Source organism: Protopterus annectens, chromosome 2.part0, assembly GCF_019279795.1.
Source record: "Protopterus annectens isolate FY-2018-M chromosome 2.part0, PAN1.0, whole genome shotgun sequence".
Taxonomy (NCBI): domain Eukaryota; kingdom Metazoa; phylum Chordata; order Ceratodontiformes; family Protopteridae; genus Protopterus; species Protopterus annectens.
In genome coordinates this window covers 1,766,983,881-1,767,007,442 of record NC_056728.1, presented here as the reverse complement: position 1 = coordinate 1,767,007,442, position 23,562 = coordinate 1,766,983,881, and the positions used below count along the sequence as shown (strand labels likewise).

General features: G+C 39.0%; 1 protein-coding gene across 3 annotated transcripts in view; it reads right to left on the bottom strand.

Moving 5' to 3' along the window:
* Window positions 1–13,881: 13,881 nt before the first annotated feature.
* UBXN10 (UBX domain protein 10) overlaps window positions 13,882–23,562 on the bottom strand; it is a 186,052-nt gene continuing 176,371 nt past the window's right edge. For all 3 annotated transcript variants that reach the window (XM_044061800.1, XM_044061798.1, XM_044061799.1), the window contains one exon: window positions 13,882–15,866. In XM_044061800.1, the coding sequence (XP_043917735.1) occupies window positions 14,960–15,859 (900 nt within the window). In that variant the 5' untranslated portion in view covers window positions 15,860–15,866 and the 3' untranslated portion in view covers window positions 13,882–14,959. The remainder of the gene's footprint in view (window positions 15,867–23,562) is intronic.

Here is a 23,562-nt window from a genome sequence, read left to right as displayed (position 1 = left end):
GCTCTTCCAAACATTAATGGCATGAAGTAGGGCTATGCTTTGGAGTCCCCTACAAGTTTAAGAAAGTAAAAACAAGTCCAATATTTCAAGGTTTTTTTGCTCTGTCATGTTTCACAAATATACTGAATGCTCTGTAATCCAACATTTAATTGTCAATTTCTGAGTTGCTGGTTTTCTTCCCATTGATCTCCATTTCCCAAATCCAGTCTCTGCTTCATTTCCAATGCACTCGTGGTTCTTCCAGTCAATTCTTGTGCTTTTTCTGTCTCTCAAGTATTTTCTTTTGAAACATTGGTAAAGTTTCATTGACACAGTTTCTCTATGGGCTTTATTACCAGAAGAACAAGAAGCTGATTCTCCTTCTGTTTCATAACTCACTTTTTGTTGGACAAACTTTTGTATTTCCTCTGTAGCATGTTCTGCATTAAAACATGATTTTGACCCTCCAGGAAAGAATATTCTGAAAATAGCTGGATACAGCAGTTTGAATCTCATGCTTGCCTCTTGACATTCCCTGACTAGTGGAATACATTTTCTTTTCTTCTGCCTGGTATACTGTGAGTAATTATTTTCCATAAACACTCTACTGTCTCCCACATTTAATACTTTGTTCTTCTGCCACAGTTTTGTCAAAACCAACTTTTTCTGCTGGTAAGATTTCATCTTTACTATTAAAGATTTAGGTTGCTTTCTCTTGGCCAGGTTTAGAGCATACACACTGTGTGCCCTTTCAATTAACAACTCCTGCTGTGGAATACCAGTCCAGTTGCTTATTTTTGCTTTCATAGACTTACTATACTCTATTCCTTCCTGCTTCTCTGGTACAGCAGAAAAGCTCAAGTTTTCCCCTATGTGCTCTGTCCTCTAATTCTATTATTTTTTAAGCATTTCTTCTTGAGCAGTGTCATATTCAACCAGTCTTTTCTTCATTTTGACCTCTGATTTTTGCAGTTTTATCACCTCATCTGAATATCTTTTTAAAGCTTCTTCCATATTTTTTAGCCTTTTCTTATTTAAATCAATATACTCCTTCAGTGTATTGTTCATTGTAATCAGTTCTGAGTACATTTGACTTATTTTTCCTCTAGGTTACTGGAAGTAATGTATTGCACTGCTTTTTGCTGAATATCTGCAGATTTCCTCCCAGTCAATGTTTTCTCCTCACCTTTTGTGATTGATTTTCTTTCAGGTTCTCTGAATTTCTTTTTTGCTGGCATCCAGGCAGTGCACTTACTAGCCAGTTACTGAAATTTACCCAAAAAGACAATGGATGGTGGGAACTAACATTAGAGTTAAAAGAATTACAATGTCAGATTAGGTTCAATGCAGTAAATTCCCCAGGCATAAATGAGAACGTCATTACTCCCTATTTTAAAGAGGAGGGCATTAACACTGTGAATAACTAGTACAATATATATATATATATATATATATATATATATATATATATTTTAGTAGTTAAGGCAAACAGAGTTTGCATAGTTTATACTGATTAGTAAAACACAATTTATTCCCATGAGTACATAGCATTTATAGCTGGGACTTTTAGAGTTAGTAAAATTATAGTATTTTTATAACTTGTATTTATAAAATGATTTTTATGTATAAAAATATGCTGTCATCCTGTGTAACAAGCAATAATGTTTTAGGAGCTTTAGTATTAAATTTGTTTTATTTTATGTGAATAAAAGGACTTTTTAAGTGTTAATTAATTAATTATTTGATTAGTATGGTATAAAATGAGGGTGTTTGATGTAATTGGTTGTTCTGATGAAGTCCCATTAGAAGTGTGTGTGTGTAGGGTCGAAAGCGTGTGATGTATTTTTTATGAATAAAGAGTTTTGGATTACCTGAATCTACAAACTCCAGTGTTTGGCTTGGTGAGCTGAGTGGAGTGTGGAGGTCGATCAAGTGGTTTTGACTCTTATCCTGACTGATTACCACAACCCCCCTTAGCCTGCTAGCTGCTCCAAGGTGACCTATGTTTGGTTTTTGAGCCATGAAATATCCAGAACTATTTGACCTATTAGTTCTTTACATAGCCAGGCTCTACAAACACCCAAACAAGAGATCTAAATTTACGTTAACAAGCAAGAAAGATTCACTATTAGTGCATCACCCAGAAAAGGACTTAAGTATGCATAGGTCATGTCTAGTGTCCAAACAATCTGTGATTATATTACACCTTCTTGTAGATGCATTACACAATTCAGACTAATACACTTTCACACAACAGGAGTATAAGAGAATGGAACTCAAGTGTAATTTTAAATAGCTAAAGAATACAGAGCATCCCTAATGAATTTATGCTTTAATAATTCAACAGTGTGGAATACTAATATGAGTGATGTTTCTCAAAACATGGTACTTGAAATGTTGGAATTGATACACCAGGAAGAAAGTAGTTATCATACCTTATTTTTAAATGCTTGCCTTAGCTGTACTTTGCACCACTCTCCCAGTCCCAAACACGGGCTTTCAGGGATGTAATGCAAGCATATTAGATCCATGTACTTTACCCCAACACTGTAAATACCTCCTGCAATTACAAAAAAATACAAGATAATTACCTACATGCCATCTCTGTGGTATAGATGGATAAAGTACTAACTATGACTCATACGATCTGGGTTTGAACAGTTGCTTGGGCATTTGTAGGAGCTGGCTAAGGAAGAGTGAGAGTGAATGGCCTTTGTCAGCTCACCCCTCCTGGGGAAAGTGAAGCAGTTCTAGTTGCCACTTGGGTGATACGTAGTTGGAGTTCTGGGTGTTACACCCATGAAGGACAAGCCAAGAAGCAATGCTGCCATTGTGCAGAGATACTTACTGGGGGATTCAGCATGCAAAGGCATGCTCCTTGTGGTAGCAGCACAAAGCAGGGCTTGGAGACCCTCTGAAAGGAAGGGTGTACTCTACCAGGGAGATGTTAGTCTACTCCACAGGACTAACAAGTTGTACCATTCCCTACTGTCCAGCTCTCACTATCAGACAGTGAATGAATTAATGGCCTGGAGGGCTTTTGCCTACCCCAAGAATGCTCATCTCACTCCCCTGTGGAGCAAATGGGCTGAATGGGTGCATGTGGAGGATTCATCAGGCTAAGTTCTATGAGGAAGCAGTGCCTTTTTCAGGAAAGGGACATCACCTACAAACTGAAACACAGTCAATGAGAGTCTGAGCAGGATTTCCTTTCAGTTTCCTAGAATATGAACTGAACAAAATCACAAGCTACACATGTTACAAAACGTGCCTCCACAGTCCCAAAGACTACACACAACAAATATAAACTTGATTTTGCTCCTTATCCTAGAAAAAAAATGTGTGGACATTGAAAAATCAAAGCAGGAGAATAATTATTCAATGGACTCCAGCTAGGAACTTATCAAGAACCTCATATTAACATTCCTCCTCCAATGTAATGGGCAGCAAATGTGTGGAGACAGTGCCTGAACTACAAATACAGAAGCATCCTCTTCCCATGCATGTTTCAAACAACTAATGACAACCTTTAATGTGATCACAGAATAATTAATCTGGAAAAAAAGGCATCCCTGACACCCAATGATGCATTTTATCCACTAGGATAATCCCTGCAGTACACAATGAATAGAAAAAAAAATGTAAAATTCAAATGGCATCACAATCAACATCAAAGTATTACACAAGCATGAAACAAATAATTCAGAAAAAAGCTGTAATGTGAAATCTGGAACAGCATCTAACAGAAAACTTTAAAACAGCAGAAGTTCTCAATTTAGAATAAGTAATTCTATATATATTTGTCTGCTAAGCATCTGCATCAAAATGGATCAGATGCATCAAATGTCAGCTAATTGTTCATAACGGGTACAAATAATGTAAAGCTACTAACATACAGCACATAATTAGGTGTAGCTAAGTTCTTGCTAGACTGATTTTGTTCAACAATGTCTCAGCAGGCTACATCACTATAAATGAAGAGATAGAATAAACATCATTATTAGTTTTAATAGGGGGCCGCTATGCTACAGTTTGATTTTGGTAAATCACAGTTTTAATGGATTCAAATCTATTTTCATTAATGTACAATTACATTTGGCTCATACACCATGTCAGCCATTGACCACTCTTTTGTGGAGATTATGATCTTCAGCAGAGCAAGCATTTTTATTTAACAATTTGGAAATCAGTGTACTCATTTTCTCAAAAGCATGTGAATAAGCAGTCACAGTGTAGTTTATTTGCTCCTTAATGCTAGCCTTTCATATACAATATTCAGTCAGTTCATTTAACAAGTATGGTTAGTTTGAGCTACTGCTACAATTAACATTTGCATGGCACATCAATATATTAAACAGCTAAGAAAAAGAAGATTGTCCAACAGAGGAAGAGACAGATAATGAGGTCCTAAGGAGACAGTACGGCATCTAATAAGAGTGCAGCTTGACAGTTCCTTGCCATAATTTACTTGAATCACTATGTTCTTCTCAGTTTGACATTTTGTAATATTTATGCAGTACATGATTATAAGCTTTATTAAAGTAATGTCTGGTCGTCATATGGGAATTGTGGCTGAAACCTGAAAATAATGTATTTTAATGAAAAGGAAGAGCATGTGAACATTATTGGTATGTGTATGCTGGCACCACCTGTTCAAATTAATTTTTAATTAAACTGGTTTGTAATTTCAGGTGTACTGTAACTTCCTTTTAAAAAGATTCCTGTGACCACTACCACTGAGCAATAGTTTCTGGTGTACCTGCTGTCATTAGCATGTCATATGGAGCCTAGAATTTCTATAAAGTTATATAAGCACAAATAACTGAGCAGCTCTCTTTGCTTTTCCATCTTCCTTGGGCGTGCTTGCTCAGTTATTCCATTCCTTCTTGCATACAGCAGTTTAATCCTTAAAGACAGAAGACGCATCCAGTTTTTAATGTTAAGACTCTTTCTTGGTTAAAAAGCAAACAACAGGCGACTGCCATCAATAGCAAAGTTTCTGTGGAAGATGTTTATGTTCCTTGAAGTCACTAAGCAGTATCATTTGTTTAAAAATAATGCTGTAACCAAAAAGAAAATAACCTAACTCTAGGCTATGTGCCCTTATACTATTAAATATGAAAAATGACTGCTGTTGCATTTTTAAAAGTTTCCTTTGCTCTGCATTGCTGCCTACAGTGATTGAAGCTTGAAGTGGGTGTTCAAGTTATTCATTATGTTCTTTAAAACTACTATCCTGTCATTATTAGAAACAACTAACATCATCTGATAGGTATTATATAAGCATTAAAACAAGTAATGGAAGCAATATAGCAAATTGTTAATAATAATAATTTTATATATATATATATATATATATATATATATATATATATATATATATATATATATATATATATATAAAACACACACACTTGTCCTTGAATCCAAGAATCCATGCATTCTGTTATTCAAAGTTAGTGAGGTAAAATACAGTTGTGTAAGAGTTAATACTAATGACAGATGATTAGAAAATAGGAGATTTGATATATAATTTGACTGGACATTTAGCCAAAGTAGTTCACAAGTTCCTCAGCCTCAACTTTTCAGCAACCAGATGTCTTCATTTGCTGTCTCATACTGTGGCTATTAAGGACAGACAAGCTATAAAAGTATTCACATACTGTGCTCTTTTTTAGTTATCAAGATGCAGCAAAACTAAATGAGTTTTGAAAGCCTAAAAAAATAAATAAAAGCACACCAAGGTAAATATATCTAGTAAGAATTTACCAAGAACACACAAAACACAACTTATGTTTACATTTTATAACACAGTTACACAGACACAAATCACTGAGACAGACTAATAGGAAAGTACAGTTGTGTACACCTACCATAAATGTAGATGTTCAAGTGTATTGTTGCAGTCATCACATTTGGGTTATCTGCTTGCAGTAGCCCTCAGTTGGCCTGATTAACAAAGTTGTGGGTCCTGCGTCGGTTGCTGTCCCTTCTTCCATGACGTCAGGTGTATAAACCATGCAGCCGACACCATTACATCAGATTTTCTTGCCCCAGATGTTAGCTGCCCCCCTAATGGGAAGCATATACCACCAACAAAAAAAAGCAAATACACCAAAAAGCTTTTGAGCATAATAAAGGAGAGTAGAGGTATAATCTAAAGAAGTAAGGGGGCTGGAGGGAGGGTAACCAGGACTGCAACAGTGAATGCACTCAAACATCTACATTTATGGTAAGTGTACACAACTGTACTACATTCTTCATGTTTGACTGTTGCAGTGATCACATTTGGGTAGATTCCCATAGTTAAGGATGGGAGGAGGAATTTAGATAGCATTAGAATCAGCTATAAGGCTCTGCAAGACTGCAGTGGCAAAGCCAGCTCTGGATTTAGAGAAAATTGGCAGATGGTAATGCTTGGTGAAAGTATGTACAGAACTCCAGGTAGCAGCTTCTAGGATGTCCCTGGTAGGGATGCCTATGAGAAAGGCTGTAGAGGTAGATGCAGCCCTGGTTGAGTGGGGTCTGATCCCCTGTGGGATAGGTTTTCCATGGTGCTTGTAGCATAAATTAATGCAACAGCCTATCCATTTGGAAATGGTTTGCTTTGAAATAGCCTTTCCCTCTGCCCCTGCAGCAAATGCCACCAGCAGTTGTTCAGATTTCCTCTGAGGTTTAGTCCTGTCCAAGTAGAGTCTAAGTTGTCTGTGCACATCTAAGGAGTGCAGTATCTATTCCCCTTTGTTCTGTGGATTAGGAAAGAAGGTTGGCAAATTAATGGACTGATTAAGGGCCAGACTGGATACCACCTTGGGCATGAAGGAGGGATTGGTCCTGAGGGACACCCAGTCCACATGCAAGATGATGAAAGGCTCCACTGCCATAAGGGCCTGTAATTCAGATACCCTTCTTGCTGAAGTGATTGCTAAAAGGAAAGCTGTTTTCCAAGAAAGGAATTTTAAGCCTGCAGTAGCAGATGACTCAAAAGGAGGAAGAGTGAGTTTCTCCAATACAAAGTTAAGGTCCCAGGCTGGGGTTGGAGCTCTGCTGGGTGGTCATAAATTTTTGGCCCCTCTGAGGAACTGCTTGAGCAGTGGATGAGAGAAGAGGGTAGGTTCTGTGTTATAATGAGCTGAAATGGCTGAGGCGTGAATTTTGATGGAGGAGAAATATAGGCCCTTGTGAAGCATCTCAGTTAAGTATTGTAAAATCTGAGGTAAATTGAGCACTGCTGTGCTCATCCCTTAAGATTGGTTCCAGGCACAGAATCTTTTCCATTTTTCAGCATAAGATTTTTTAGTACTAGGCCTCCTTGCCTCTAAAATGATGTCCAACACTGGTTTACTGAGGGATGGTAAAGGAAAGATTAGGTAATTAGCCAGGCTGCTAGGTTCAGTGTTTGAAGCTGAGGGTGCAGAATCTGGTTCTCCTGCTGAGACAATAGGGTAGGAGACTGAGGCAGGTGCCATGGGGCCAACGGTGACACACTGCGCAAGAGGGGGTATCAGTGTTGGCGTGGCCAGTCTGGTGCAATCAAAATCATCCTTGGTTTGTCTTGCTTGATCTTTAGTAGTACTTTGGAGAGGAGGAAAGGCATAAACTGAAATTTTTTTTCTAGCTGAAGAACAGAGCATCCACATTCCAAGCTTGTTTGTGGGGAGTCCTTGTGCAAAATTTGTCCAATTGATAGTTCTGGGGGAGGCAAACAAGACTATATCTGGGCTCCACCATTTGCTTGTCAACTTGTTGAAAATCCTTGGTTCCAGTTTCCACTTGTGTGGGTCCATGAGGTTTCTGCTTAGTTCATCTGCCAGTGTATTTAGTTTTCCTGGCAGGAAGTGAGCTTGTATATGCACTTGGTAGCTCAGGGCTGTGTTCCACAATGCCATGGCTAGTCTGCAGAGGGGGTAAGAATGTGTACCACATAACAGTGGTGTTGTCCGTCTTTACCATTAATTGTCCTGGAAGAATGTGGTCCTTGAAGGCTGTCAGAGCATTCTGTACAGCTAACATTTCTTTTTGATTTATGTGCAGGTGCATTTGACTTTGGTTCCATTTTCCCTAAATGCACCTCCCTGCCAGGTGAGCTCCCCCATGCATAGTCTGATGCGTCTGTTGTTAGGATTTGGGCGGCAGGGGGCAGTGTGAATGGTAGTCCCTTGTTTTGGTGGCAGGCCTCTGCCCACCAAAGGAACTCTAGGCGTAGGCAAGGTATGATAGGAATCATTGCTTCTAGATCCTGTGAATGTTGACACCATAGGCTTTTTAGATGTCATTGTAGTTTCCTCATATGCAGTCTTGCATATGGAATTAGAAGAATGCAGGAGGCCATGAACCCCATGGCTTGTAGTATTTATCTTGCAGATAGCAGGGTTTTTGTGGCCACTTGTTTGAACTCGGTTGTCAAATGAATTTGTTTCTCTGGTGTGAGGAAAGCCATCTCGTAAGTTGTATTCAAGCTTGCTCCCAGGAATATAATTTGTTGACAGGGTACCAGGTGTGATTTCTTTTCATTTATGGTGTACCCCAGACAGGTTAGCACCCTTTGTACAAAAGCCAGATGATTCAAAAGTATGTCCTGGCTTTCTGCCTGAATTAGACAATCGCCCAGGTATGGGTATATTTGAATATTTATTTGCCTGCAAAATGCAATAACTGGAGCTAGGCACTTTGTGAATACCCTGGGCACAACAGATAAGCCAAAGGGCAGTGCAGAGAACTGACAGTGCGTGTAGCCTGCTATGAAGCATAGGAATCTTCTGCAAGATTCCCTGATTGGGATGTGCAGGTATGCTTCCTTTAAATCTAGTGTTGCCAACCAGGCGTCTTTGCCTAGCATGGGAAGCAACTGGTGAAGAGTCAACATCTTGAATCTTGGAATCACCAAAAAGGTGTTTGGAGTAGACAGGTCCAGGATAGGATGCCATGAATTGTCTTTTCTGGGTACCAGGAAAAGTCTCAAGTAGAAACCTTGTCCTTTTTCCTCTTCTGGTACCAACTGAATAGCCCCAATGCTTAAGAGAGAAAGTACTTGCATTTGGGCCTCTGCCCACTGATTTGGGGGTAGATCTGGCCACCCGCTTGGTGTTGGCAATGTATGAAGTGAAATCTGTATCCTTGGGACACTATATCTTCTGTGGTCTGAGGGAGGCTCACTGTGTGACAGAATTTAAGATAATATGGAGCTGCAGTGGCCGCTGCTGATCAGGTGGAGTGGTTCCTACCAGATTCAAAGTTTTGATGTACTCTTATAACAAGACATAATGTAAATTAGTCACCCTTGAATAAATGGTTTGCTTAGTAAAGAACAACTAGAGAACCCTATTCCTCTTTGATCATCTGTTTGTTTGCTTTTTTTAATTAGACCATCTGACAGTTTTTCCTCTCATCAGAACACCTGAGTTATCTACATTTGTATGGACTAGCTTAAAGAGACTCAAGATAATGTTAACCATAAAGGAGTTATTTGTTTTTAGACACCTTGCTTTTGTGCAAAACTGTGTATGGCTCTTTACACACTAAAGCCTGCAGTTTAGTCACCCTTTCCTTCTGAAAAAAACAATGTTTACGTCTCTATACACATTGTGTGTGTGTGTGCGTCTTTCGGCTTTTCCCGGTTAGGGGTCGCCACAGCGGAACTCCGGTCCGCTAATGATTGGCAGTAGAGTTTTACATGCTGGCTTGCCGGGCCTAACGCACAACCTTCAACGAAGGAACGCCCATTCACGCATGTCGTCACACAGTAGACGCTTTAACTGAGAATCGAACGGCCAACGTGTAACTGTGAGGCGACGTCTCTATACACATTAAGGAATGCAATTCAGAAATTCTTAGACGAAGTAACTGCAACTAAAGAACTTGTTTTTCAAGCAAAACATTTGAGATGTGCTGTAGTGACAGGCTCAAACAAATCAGGAAGAGTTAACTTTTTAGTTATAAATTTCAAGTCCCAAGCAAATTACACTGGATATCTTGGAGGTCTGAGATGAAGGATTCCCTTCAAATATTGCTTAACATTACACTGAAAATCTACTGCTAGTATAGCACATACAATAGCAGAAATAACAGGCGTATGTATTTTAATGAGGAATAGGCCATCCCTGCATTTAATAAGATGCTCAAATAGTCAAAAAACTGAAGGAATGGACCAGAAGCTAGTTATATTTCTCTTTGCACACCAACGAGAAATATTTTCTTTAGAACAAATAATACCTCCGCTGGAAAAGTTGGCTGCTATGAATTAAATGGTTAAGAGACTTGATGTTTGGTAAATAACTCTGCTTTACTGCTGGGATAACTATGTGTTGTGAAGATGTGGGGTTACTGAAGGAGCTGCCAATATATGTGTCTGAGGAAGAACCACAGCTGCATTTGATAACAATCAGCTATGAGAATTAGACATTTTTTTTCTATTCTTACCTTCAGCAGTAGTCTTTGTATCACAGGAACAAGTGAATGCCTACACTACGTCCTGGCTCCAATTGATGGAAAAGCTGATAATCACCTCACTGGATCTGAAGAATCCTGGAGGGGAAGAAAAATATGACACTGGTGATTTAGCTGATATGTAGAGCTATCCATCACTGGACAACTTCTGCTAACATTACGAGGAAGTTTTTGTCCTTTCTTCACTCATGATGAGACAAGTCATCTCTGTCCAGTGTCTGCTTGAAAGTTTAATTGAGATGAAATGTACATAGCCTAAAGAGACAGGCACATCTGGCAAGCTTGTTCTCAGATGATCACAGACAGCTTGCGAAGGAAGTAGGATTGAGCTCCCCTAGTACTAGGAAAATGGTCAACATATCATTAAGGTTTACAGGTGTCCTGCCTGGGATGGACACCACTACCCTGAATGTTTAGATCCTGTAACTGGTCATTCCCTATCTGAAAACTATGGTTTGTTTCTGGTTTAGTGCTTGGTGGTGGTTGTGGGGGACCAAGGGTTAATGACATTGTAGTTCCACCTCCACTAGCACTCCTTCACTAGGGCTGAAATCAAGAAGTATCTGCATTATAGGGAATGAGAGTCCAAAGAATGCATGAGGATTGTTGAAAACGTAACAAAGGAAACTCTTGAAATTACTCCTGGTGGTTTCTCCTGAGAATCATAAAAAATATCCATAACAACTTGTAACTCATCCCAAGGAATGTGGATCATACAGGATTTTGTTCCCAAGCTGTATCCTAAAGATCTCTTGGTCCAAGAAAGGAGTAAGTCTGATTTTCAGTAATTCGGAGAAATTCTCAAGGTGTTGAAGCATTCTAGAGTCAGATGAATAGCTACTTCTAAACTCTGTTAGGAGCTTGTTTGGATCGAATGGTTATTGAAGTAAAGACAGACAAACATTCCCTGAGGTTTTGGGTGAACAAAATCTTAAGTCTGGCATTTGGTGAATACTCGTGCAGTAAAAAAGTCAAATGACAAAGTGGTAACCTAATAACCGAATAATCCTGGCATAAAACCTCCTGAGGAATTTTTGTAGGATTTGTGAATTAAAATATGCAGGTAATCCAATATTATAAAAAAGGAAATACATACAAAATAAAAATGAGAGCTAGAAAGGCATACTGATTCAAAATCTTGATTTTTTGGATAAACTTGTTGGGATTTTTCACATCTAGAATATGCCTCCACTTATCTTCAATTTTCTATGACTGTCAAAAATCCTGAATAAAATCCTTTGTTTATATTTGAAAACAACATCATATACTGCACACATCTCAACTGTCTAGCAGTTGTTAAAAGATGTAAATGACTAACCATAACTATTTTTGTATTGTGGGGAAATGAAGTTCGGGCTGGATAAGAAAGAACTGCACAGTGTAGTCTGTGAAAACTACATCTTACTTGAGATTAGAAGATGTTAGTTGCAAATGGTGAATCTTCCTCTCACAGAAAGAGACGTTTGAGCAGGATCATAAGAGACAGATAAATGCACTGCTGGTTACTGCCGCAGTAATGTCCTTCTTGTGGGAAAGGCCACTGCTGTGGTTATATCTTTTGATACTGTTCTCTTTGTTTATATTGCTGGGTCTTAGTCTGTTTTCCTACAGAAGAACCAGGAGGATTTCAAAGATAAAATTTGTTAAATATTTAGGGATAGGAAAACAAAACATCTTCCATAGTTTGCTTTCTTCCTTCATTTTTTTAAATGCTTCTGACAGACAGGACAAAAAGGAAACTTCAGTCTACCACAGTATTCAGTAGCTGAACCTTAACATCTGGGCAAGACTGTGCTCTCATAGAGACATGCCTATGTAAAACAGCTGATAAGCAGTTGTCCTAACATTAGAATCTGCATAATCATATCCACATTTAGACGATGTGGGTACCCATCCTGTCTGCTGTTTAAGCTGAGTAATTTTCTCCTTTAGGGAATACTTCTGTCGGTCCTGATCAAAGTTATTTATCTGTTAATAATTTTATAATCACCACAGTACTGTACCGTATCAATATAGTACTTAATACAAATCATGCCCAGGGAAGCAATGTGTAAATCCTTTTTCAAATCATCATAAGGAAAGAACCATCTTCTTTAGCATTTGGAAAAGTGTATTAAACCACTGTCTTTTTGGGTCCCACAGGTGTGGCTAGGGTAGCTTGATCCACCACATGATTCTCAGATAGTAATTTGACTTTTTTTGAAGACTATAGAATCTGATGAGTTTTTCTGTGGAAAAGGGCTGTGAATTAATTCAAAGAAAGCTTTAAAAGAATATTCTCAAAAGATTCAGTGACTGAAGGTATAGCCCATGCCATGGGCTGTGGCAGATTTGTTAGTTTAGTCTACCTTAATATGGCTAATGACAGCCCTATAGCTGGCTATTTCAATGTGCACCACTCCCTAAATCTGGATTAGTAGTTACAGGTCAGCCAGTTTTTGAGAATATAGTAAGAATTCATCATTGTCATCCACACTGTTCCTAGATTTTTTTTATACATTAAGAAGACCCCAGAGGTAGAAAGCATTGAGTCTGCTAAAGTTTGGGATGCTTGCTGAAATGAGTTAAAATATTCCTGAGCAAACTTTGCATAATCAAAAACAGGACCACTAACTGACATATACGGAATCAGTGCCTAACCCCAGAGGCCCTAGTATAAGGCACCTGGAACCATCTGTTCCCTGAAAATGAAAGTTCATTTAGGATCACACACATGCCATACTGATGTCAGATTCACAGGCATATGTATACATACAGTTGGAAACAAGATGAACCATGAGTGGCTCAGCCTTGGAGAGTTTGGAGGGGATGAATAAGCAGTAAGGATGACTTGTGTCTGCATCAGATGAGTGAAGATTAATATCCATTTGACATAAGGACATTTAACAATTTGTTTCTTTATTGAACATGAAACCAATAGGCGCATGTATATGTTTGTAGTGGAGACCTAGAAACAACATCTGTCTAAGTGGCCCACTCAGTCACACTGTGGGCAAATAGAGGTATAAGGAATCAAACCAAAGATAAAGTTCATAGTTTTAAGTGTCTGCATTAAACTGGTAAACAAACATAGCAAATGTTAGTTGGGTGCTATTTTAACTACATTCTCAGTTAGTGAAGCAGACTTCTCAATTTTCTTTTTCCCCTAGGAGCCCCTGTTGAAGCAGTGGGATAAAAGGGGGAAAATAGGACATTTGGAAGTGAATCTCCTATGAAGTGGGAAAACTGGTCTGTATAACAGATGCCAAAGAACAAGCAATCTCACCCATCATGTCAGGTTACGTTTTTTGGTCAATACTAATACTTGAGGAACACAAGAGGAAGCCGATGTCATGTCAGTCTTTTGAATTTTATATCAAGAATGCTTTCCATGCTTCTTTTTCAGTTTAAACTTATAGTTGCTTTTAATGCTAGAAGCAAGAGAATGAGTATTTGAAAACGAAGAAAGAGTCAAGGTCAACAGTGTCCTAAAAAGATTTAATATTTTGCCATTCCAGATGAAGTTTTCTTAATAAAAATGACACATTCACAGCTAGAAATATACTGATCTTTCTCCAAGCAAGAGAAACAATTTAAATGCTTATCTTTGGGTATGCTGATGTTCTCAAGAGTACCTGTTAATAGGCTTCCCTTGGGATATCAGAAAAATGTAATTTCACAATAATAACTAGGAAGAGTTACCAGCAAAGGAATTAACTAAATAATTTCGAATAATGCCAGAAACTGAGGCCTACGGACACACAATACTTAAGGGGTGATTGTTCATATCAAGCAGTAAAAATGAATTAAGCAAGATGTATGGTTGCTCCACCAAATGGCTTGTCCCTAGCAAAGTTTGAATACTAAAAATGATCAAGCTTGGGGAATGATGTCAGCTTTTGACTGAATATATACTGAAAATATCAATGTCCTGCATAATGGAGCCTAATGATGACTGTCTCTTATGATTTACTCTTGTAGACAAACATTGTGGAACACAGCATAGTTAGTTAATGAATATCCACTATAAAACAGTGGACATGACCTTTTAGAAAAACATTGCGGAAAGTAGCATAGTTAGTGGATGAATATCCACTATAAAACAGGCATGACCTTGTAGACAGAGTGGAAATTGCATAGTTAATTGATGACTGTCCACAACAAAGCAGTAGATAAATTTACAACACAAAGCAAAAAGTTTTTCAGACCGGCATCAAACAAAACCAATGACCATCCTTCACTATGTTTAGCTATACAGTAAGATTAGGACTGTAACATAAACAAAATATTTCAAAAACGTTGGGTTACTCTGTCTAGGTAAATAAATAAGCCGCATGATATTTAGTGTATAACAGCATACAACAACTTGGTTAACTGCTGCACTACATGTATGTGTACTGTATACTGAGTTTACTCATTTTAGAATGACAATGTTTTATCTCTAAAAATCATGAAGTGCTCTGCATGCTATTGCATGCATTCACTGCCAGGTCATGCTTTTAAATGGCTACTGGGTGAATAAAAGATTTTTAGTGCCCGAAGACCCTTCCACCTTTTAGCCCAAGTCTTCCTCCAGGATACACAGCACTGACTTGTTCTGAATGCCACATTCATGTAAGTGTTTGGTGAGATCTCGAAAACTTCTTCTTGGCACGTCCATAGTTTCAATGATACAGTGTTCATATTTGTTGTTACTTTGGGATTCAGCAGTGGCAATTACAACTTGAAGTGTATCTGTGGGATGGAAGTAGTGCTCAAACCTCTGACCTGAGGGGATTCGGACAGCAAGTAGCAACCTTGGCTCATCTTTAGGTGGTTCTTTATGGAGGGCACTATCACCATTTCCTAGGGCTGAAGAATTATGCAGATGCTCCAGTTCACTGGACAGCAATATTTGTGGACTGTCAAACTGTAGTTCTTGTTGGGTGCTCAAATTATGTCTACTTACTGTGTTAGATGTAGGCAGAACATCTGGTCTATAAATAGGTCTGAAATGTTTCTCTTCCCAGCTGTTATTTAGTTTCAGTTCAGATACCTGCTTTGTCATCATAGTCATAGCTGTATCAGCAGAACCCCTCCTTTCAATGGAAGGTAAGACTCTGTACTTGTTTAAAGAAGATGATGGTCTGCTTGGCAGCTGCTGAAGAAGTTTAGGAATTTCTTTACAATCTACTTGACTATGTCTGGTGGAATGTCTTGAGCGTGATCTTTCATAAGATGGAGGTTGTGGACTACTTATATATTCGTGGACTGGAGATGGATCAGGTATTTGGTGATCAGGACTTGTCTTGACATACTGAGGGTAGCTTACACCTGGCCTTGTACGTCCTTTAGCAGACTTTGGCCTTGTAACTTGCATGCTCGGACCTTGTGGCACTACAAAAGTGTATACTCCACTATTGAGAGTTGATATTCTTTCAAACTGTGGTGGGTGCATGGGTGATGCACTTGCCATTTCTTACCTAAAGAACATAAAGCAAATATATTATTCAGTGTTGTTTTTGATGTAGCTCTGAGATGTAACATTTCTGGATGTTATCTGGAAATTGCTATGGTATACAGTGTTAAAAATAAGAAATTACTCCTCCTAGCAGTAGTTAGTCATTTATTTGCTAACGAGTGGTAAGACTTTGCTAAACATCTCCCCCTGCAAACTGACATCCTTTCACACAAAAGAGATGTGCATACATTTACACATATGGATATATATGTAACTAACACGTGTATCTATGTAACAAATATAAATATCTATATACATCTACAATTGTGTTGATATAGATAGATACATAGTTATAGATACAGACAGTTACATGTGAAAGATAAGAATATCCACACACACTCCATTCTGTGATTGTCTATTTAATCCAATTTGGAGATGCAGGGAAGCCACAGCCTATTCTGGCGCTTGGTGTAAGCAAAGAAATTAATCTTGGACTACATATGCACACACTCCACATACAGCAATTTGCAGTATCATCAATTAATTTAAAGCTGGTCAGAAATCAGTGTTCTGAAGGTAGCTATGTTTCCCTATTAACATTCTTCCTTCCCTCTTTCATTTATTTTCATTACATACTTATAAGATACAGAATGTTTGGAATTCAAAGCCAGTCCAAGCAAGCAATAGGTATAAAGCAGGAAGACAGTCCTGGATAGAGCAAAGTCCATCACAGGATGCACCTAATGGCTTCTGTAGCCTTGACAATTCATCTTTTCCCTGTTTTTAGGATGTGTAAAGAAATTGGAAACCCTGGCAAAAACTTACATGGGCATAAGGAAAAAGTACAGTTGTGTAAGTAAACTTACAATAACAGTAGATGTTCGAATGATCACTGCTGCAGTAGCCTTAGCTATACTGGTTTTATCCTGCCTAGGATATAACAGCTGGCTAATTCCCAAAGCTTCAGAGCACCTTCCACATGCCCAAACTGTGAAGCAGCTGCAGCTCCGCCGAGTAAAAGAAAAGCTTAGGCACGAAGTCTTTCACAGCTTTTCTGTCAGCAGAGAGAGGAGGCTGAGCCCTGAAAGGTCAATGCTAGGAACAACAAAAAATAAATATCCACACCCTGGCATAAAAACACACCAAAAACAAGGGAGATGAGGGAGGGAGTGGCTACTGCAGCAGTGATCATTTCAGCATCTGTTGTTAGAGTAAGTTCAGCTTACACAACTGTATTATGTTCAACATATTGACCACTGCTGTAGTAGCCTTTGCTATATGGGTAAATTACCATAGCTAAAATACATTTGGGAGGTGGAAGGAGAAGAGTCCAGGAGCCACTGGACAATAGTCCTAGCAAAGCTTGATCTGAACCTAGAGAAGGAATCATGCTTATAGTGCTTTGTAAAAGTATATACAGAGGAACAAAGTAGCAGCTTCTAGAATCCAACCCTTTCCAAAAAGCCATAGATGAAGCCAAGGCCCTGGTAGAGTAGGCCTTGACCCTGCCTGGAATACTTTTGTTATGGTGAGTATAACAAAAAGTAAAAGCCTTTGACAACCATTTGGAAATAGTCTGTTTCGGCAAAGGTTGTCCTTTCTTTTTACCTTCACAAGAAATGAATAACAATCCAAAGATCTGAAAAATTTAAGTCTGTTAAGATAGTACCCAAGTTGTCTTTGGACATCAGTGGTATGGAGTATCCTTTCTCCCACATTTTATTTTCAGGAAAGAAAATGAGGAGATGGATAGTGTGGCTAAAAGTACACTTAGACACAACTTTAGGCATAAGAGAAGAATTAGTTCTCAAACAAAACACTATCTCTATAGAAAATGCAGTAGAGTTGACTCACCATAAGAGCTTGCAACTTAGATACCCTTCTTGCAGAGATCAGAGCAATCAGTAAAGCTGTTTCCTATTATAAGAACATCAAGTCATCCAGATTGGCTGGTTTAAATGGAGAAATTGTTAACTTCTCCAAACACAGTGGTTTACTCAGAGACTTCTTACGCAAAATCCCTTTCAAGAACATTTTGACATGAGACTGCCTTGAAAGTGGAGGATCCATGGGAAGATATGTTGAAATGGATGATAAATTAACCTTGACAGAGGAATAAGAAAGGCCATACAATAGTAACTCGCACAAACACCAGAGAACAAATAGCCCTAGATGGGTGCTGGTTATATTGTTGGCACCAGCTACAAAACATTTCCATTTGCTAATACATGATTTTCTAGTAGCAGGCTTTCTTGCCTCTATTAATATCTGCTGCATATCCCCAGAATGCAGGTGCCTAAACGGAATTAAGACCCTATCATCCAAGCAGTCAATTGAAGATGATTGATGTTGGGATGTATCAAATACCCCTGTTCTTGCGTGAGTAGATCAGTTCTGTGAGGAAGCTTGTGGTAATTGTCCCTGTTCATTTCCAAAAGAAGGGAGTCAACACACTTATCTTGGGGCATTCCTTCTGAATCTTCAGAAATACCCCTGATATTAATAGAAAGATGGAAAGGTATACAGGAACATTCCTATCCAAAGACAAGAAAAGACCTCTGTCTTCCAGGCATTTCTTGCATGGAGTCCTGGTACAGAATTTTGCCAGTTGATTGTTCAGAAAGGAGGTGAAGAGGTATACTTAAGGAACTCCCCACAGATGGATCAAATCTCAGAAGACCCTCTGATCTAGTTTCCATTTGTGAGGGTCTGTCCTTGTTCTGCTCAGCTTGTCTGTCACACAATTTTGCTCTGACTGAATATAGGATGCCTGTAAAGTGAGACTGTGCTGTGAAGCTATATCCCAGGTTAACAAAGGCTAATCAGTAAAGGAGGTACAACCTGGTTCTCCCTTGCTTGTTGATGTACCATATGCCTGTGGTATTGTCTGTAACCACTTGAAGAGGTGCCAGGGACCAAAGATGGTTCAGAAAGTTGAGTGCCTTGATCAGGGGAAGCATCTCCTTGATATTTAAGTGCTTGTATCTGTCCTTGGTGTCCCACAATCCCTGCACATTTGTTGTCCTTAAGCAAAGTCTGAAGCATTTGTGGTGACTGCTTTGGAGCAGGGAGGGAGAAGGGGATACTGGGAGTTGAGGATATCTGTTGTCTCCACCAAAAGATTTTTCTTTTGACAAATCCTAGCACTGGTACTTCAAAAGATAAAGGGTGTTGATGCTGGAACCAAAGAGATTTCAGAAACCACTGTATCTTTCTCCTGTGGAGTGTTGCTAAGGGTATCATGAGAATCATAGATGCTATGAGACCCAGAATTCTGAGGTATTCCCTCGCTGTGACTGAAGTCTGAGTGGAAAACCTTAGAAATACATCTAAATAAAGATCTATTTTTTCCTGTGGAAGAAAAGCTCTTTGAACTTGTGTCTATTTGATATCCCTGGAACACAATCCTGTGTGAAGGGGTCAAGAAAGGCTTTTGAATGTTCTTTTGGAATTCCAGCTTGTGTAAGAGATCTCTCATCCAAAAGAGAGATTCCTTACAATTTGAAAAAGATTCTTCACAGATAAGCAAGTTGTCTAAATATGGAAAAATGTGTACACCTTATAACTTGCAATAAGCTGTAACTGGAGCAAGACACTTTCTGAACACTTTTTAGTTACATGGATAGTCCAAAGGAAAAGGTATAGAACTGATAACGTGATCCAGATGCACAAAACCTAAACAAACATCTGAAGTCTGGATGAATAGGGATGTAATGATAAGCATCTTTTAAGTCTAGTGAAGGAGGAAAAAAAAGGTAATAAGTCATGAAGTGATAACATTTTGAATTTGGTATTATCACAAATAGGTTAAGGAAAGAAAAATCCAGAACTGGTCTTCAATAATTTTCTTTGTTTGGCACTAGGAATGTTCTTGAATAAAAACCATTCCCCACATGGGAAGGAGGAACTGGTTCTATAACTCATTGGGACAACATGTGATGAAGAACAGATGGAAACAAAATAGTCTGACCTAACGGATGAAGAATGACCCTCTGGAAAGAAGGAATTTCCTTCCACTGCCATTGGTAACCCTGAGGAATGATTTTCAGAACCCATTTGTCTGAAGCAATCGGTTACCAAAGAGAAAAATGGAGATTCACAATTTCTGGTACATAAAAGGGGCCAGGGCTGGAGAGGGGGGTCACAAGGCCTCTTGAATAGAAATTCAAACTTGTTGGATTGTCCATGGTTTGGGAGGTTCAAGACTTATTTTTTTGAAACCTCCTTACCTTTTCTTCTTAAACATCTGTTTACCTGAATTTTGTTGAGACTGTTTATTCTGTTTTTTTGCCAGAATTGAACAAGGATATAAAACATCCCTTGGACAACTTGGAGAAGGGCTGAAAAATCTTAGACATTCCCCGGATCAGCCTGCCTCTTTCGTCGCACTATTTGATCACCTCAGCAGCAGAGGCACTAAACACTAAAATTCTATCATAGGGAGATTTAAAATCTCATTTTTAACAGCATCTGGAAGGTTCTGAGAATGCAGCCATGCAAACCTCCTTAAAACAGTACCAAAGGCTATAGGCCTGGAAGTAGCATCAACAGTCAAACACACACTGCAAACAACGAGTAATGAAATGTGCAATAGAAAAAATGTGTTACTTAAAGCAGATAACTTCAGATAAAACATTCTTTCTACTTTCACAATTTGTCAGAACAGACTTTAACATTTGAGACTGAAAATTCAAAATGTGAAAATTGAAGTTGCGGAAGTATACACTTTTTCTCCATACCTATCAATAATTTTCCCATCCTCGTCTGAAAGAGTAAGTGCTTAGCTGCAGTGGGATCACCTAAAGCTGTAGCTGCTGGGCCAGGTTTGGGAATAGTGTATAAAAATTTAAGAGACCGAGGAACTTTATACATCCTATCTGCCTTTTTAGAAGCAGCTGGCTGACTATCAGGAAAACTGCAGGCAGCAACACACACATCCTCTAATGCTGACAGAACAGGAGGAATGGGTGCAGGTTCTGAAAATTTCTTCTGTAACAACTCATAGTATTTTCTGTTGGACTGAGAAACCTCAGTGTTCTCCCACTGAAAACACTGGCACATTCTAGTAATAGTCTGAGAGTAACAGAAACCCCCAAAGGGAGAATCAGAAACTGAGCTCTCCTCTGTCTGAATCAGAAATCAGAGAAAAAAAATGTATCCTTCACTGCACCTCCTGTTTAGATTCAGAATCTTGAGTCTCTTCAGGAAAAGAGGAATCCTTCTTTCTTTTACCAGAAACTACTTTACAAGAAGGGTCAATAGCCTGAATTAAACCCTGAGCCAGAACCACTAAAATACTACTACCCATAGAAGTTTGAGGAGGAGCAGATACATGCTTGTTTTTTTGTTTCTTTTTGACAGAAAAAATGGGGCCATTTGTGTTACTGAAGGCAGCAGCTGCTTCCCCAGGGATGGGCAAAGCATTCTGATACAATAGGGAAACATTCCCTGTTTCCATCCAAGAACAGTCAAGACTGGCTCTACACTGAAGGGACCTCAACAACCACAAAGGACGTGGCTAGCTCCCGGTCATGACTGCTGTATGTGCTACACTGGAGGGATCCAGGGTAAAAGATGTCTGTCTGAGGTACAGCAAATGGCCACAGCGGAGTCATTCACCTGAGGCTGAGGCAAATTGCTAGCCTGCTGTGGTGACAAAAGCTGTTTGCTTAATTTTTTTTTCTTTTTGTGGCTGGAAGAAGTCGACCATGGGACTGGTAGTCTGATCCATGGTCAAGCCAAAAAATGGTGCCTCTTTCCTGAGGAAGCCAATCAGCAATTGCCAGTAAACACTGCAAGCCCACAAAAGTTTCTTTTTTGAGAGAAAAAAAAGCAACAATATGCCAGCCCCACAAAACAAAAATTAACACAATTTCTCCATAGAAAAAATGTTTTCAGTTACTTCACGCAACTGTTAAACTGACAGGAAATAAAACAAGTACTCTTTAAAAAAAAGTACATTAAAGTTTTGAGACAATCCATTAAAACAAAACACTCATAGCTTTAACATATCTTTCCTGAAGAGGAAAGTAATAAAACATCACTAAAATTACGAAAATGGAAGTCCCCTCCCAAATGAAACTTATCTGCCCAGCAAAGGAAAGCACAAGTTGACCATTAATCCTTAAATCAGAGGAGTGCACTCTTCGGCTGCAGTAAAGCTCTGAAGGGCTTTGTGCCCTAATTGTCTTTTAGTCAGATCAGCTTGAGCTGCTTGACAGTTTAGGTGCAAGGAAGCCACCCTGAAGATTTGGAAGCTGGCCAGGGTATAACCTAAATAGCTAACGCTACTGCAGCAGTGATCAATATGATTTGCCTTTTTAACAGCAGCTGGCTGGCTGGCTATCAGGAAGACTGCAGGCAGTAATACACACATCCTCCCAATACACACATCCTCCCAGGCAGACAAAACTGGAGGAATGGGTGCTTGTTCTAGAAATTCCTTTTGATTCTGTCCCTTCATCTTCCTGTTCAGATTCAAACTCGAATCTATTCAGGAAAAGTAGTATCCCTCTTTCTTTTACCACAAACTACCTTACAAGAAGGATCAGTAGCCTGAATTAAACCTTGAGCCAGACACAGGAAACTCCTCCTCTCAATGAAAATTTGAGGAGGAATAGATACATGCTTCACTTTCTGCTTCTGTTTTGACAGTCAAAATGGGGCCAACAGTGTTATTAGTGACAGCAGCAGCTTCCCTAGGGATGAACATAACAGTCTGACAAAACAGGGAAGTTTTCCCTATTCTATATACTAGACAGACAAGAGTGGCTCTCCCTTACCTACTAAGGGAAACCGAAAAGCTGTAAAGGATGTGGCTAACCCCCATTCCCTAGTGGCTGTAGGTGCTATACCAGAGGGATTTCAGGTAAAAGATAAGTGCTCTGAGGTACAACAAATGGCCATAGCACAGTCACCCACCTGCAGCAGAGGCAAATTGCTAGTCTGCTGTGGTGGCAAAGTCTGTTTGCTTAACTTTTTTCTTTCTATGGCTAGAAGAAGGACCAACTGTGAGACCAACCATTTGCTCCATGGTCAAGCCAAAAATGATGCCTCTTTCTCAAGGAAAACACGTAGCAAATGGTGGTAAAAATAAAGTTTTTAAAAGTCACTTTTTCCACAGACAAACTCAGTAAAAAAAAAAGCACTTTAAAACACTATGCCAGTCCCACAAAGTAAAATAAACACAATTTCTCTACAGAAAGAAATGGTTTTCAGTTACTTTAAACAACTTTTAAACTGACAGGAAAAAAAAATTGCTTTCATTTAAAAGTAAAGTATGGTCTGTTAAAACACAAATTCCAAGCTATAAAATAACTTTTATGAACAGAAAAAAAATAAGCAAAATTATTAAATTATTTTTTTCCCACTTGGAAGTTATTTGCTCGGCAAAGGAACAGCCAAGCTGACCTTCAATCACTGAAAACCCTAGAGCAGTGTACTCTTCAGTGGCAGGTAAGCTCTGAAGGGCTTGAGCCCAAACCTGTCTTTTAATCAGCACAGCTCAATCTGCCTGACAGTTTGGATGCATGGAAGGTGCCCTGAAACTTTCAAAGCTGGCCCACTCTTTTATCCTTGGCAAGATATAACCCATATAGCTAAGGCTACTGCAGCAGTGATCAATATGATGAACATCATGAGGTCTCCATACAGAAGGCACAATAGTTGGAAGCCAAACCAGACAGCCAAAGACTGCAAAACAGCAACATTAACTACTA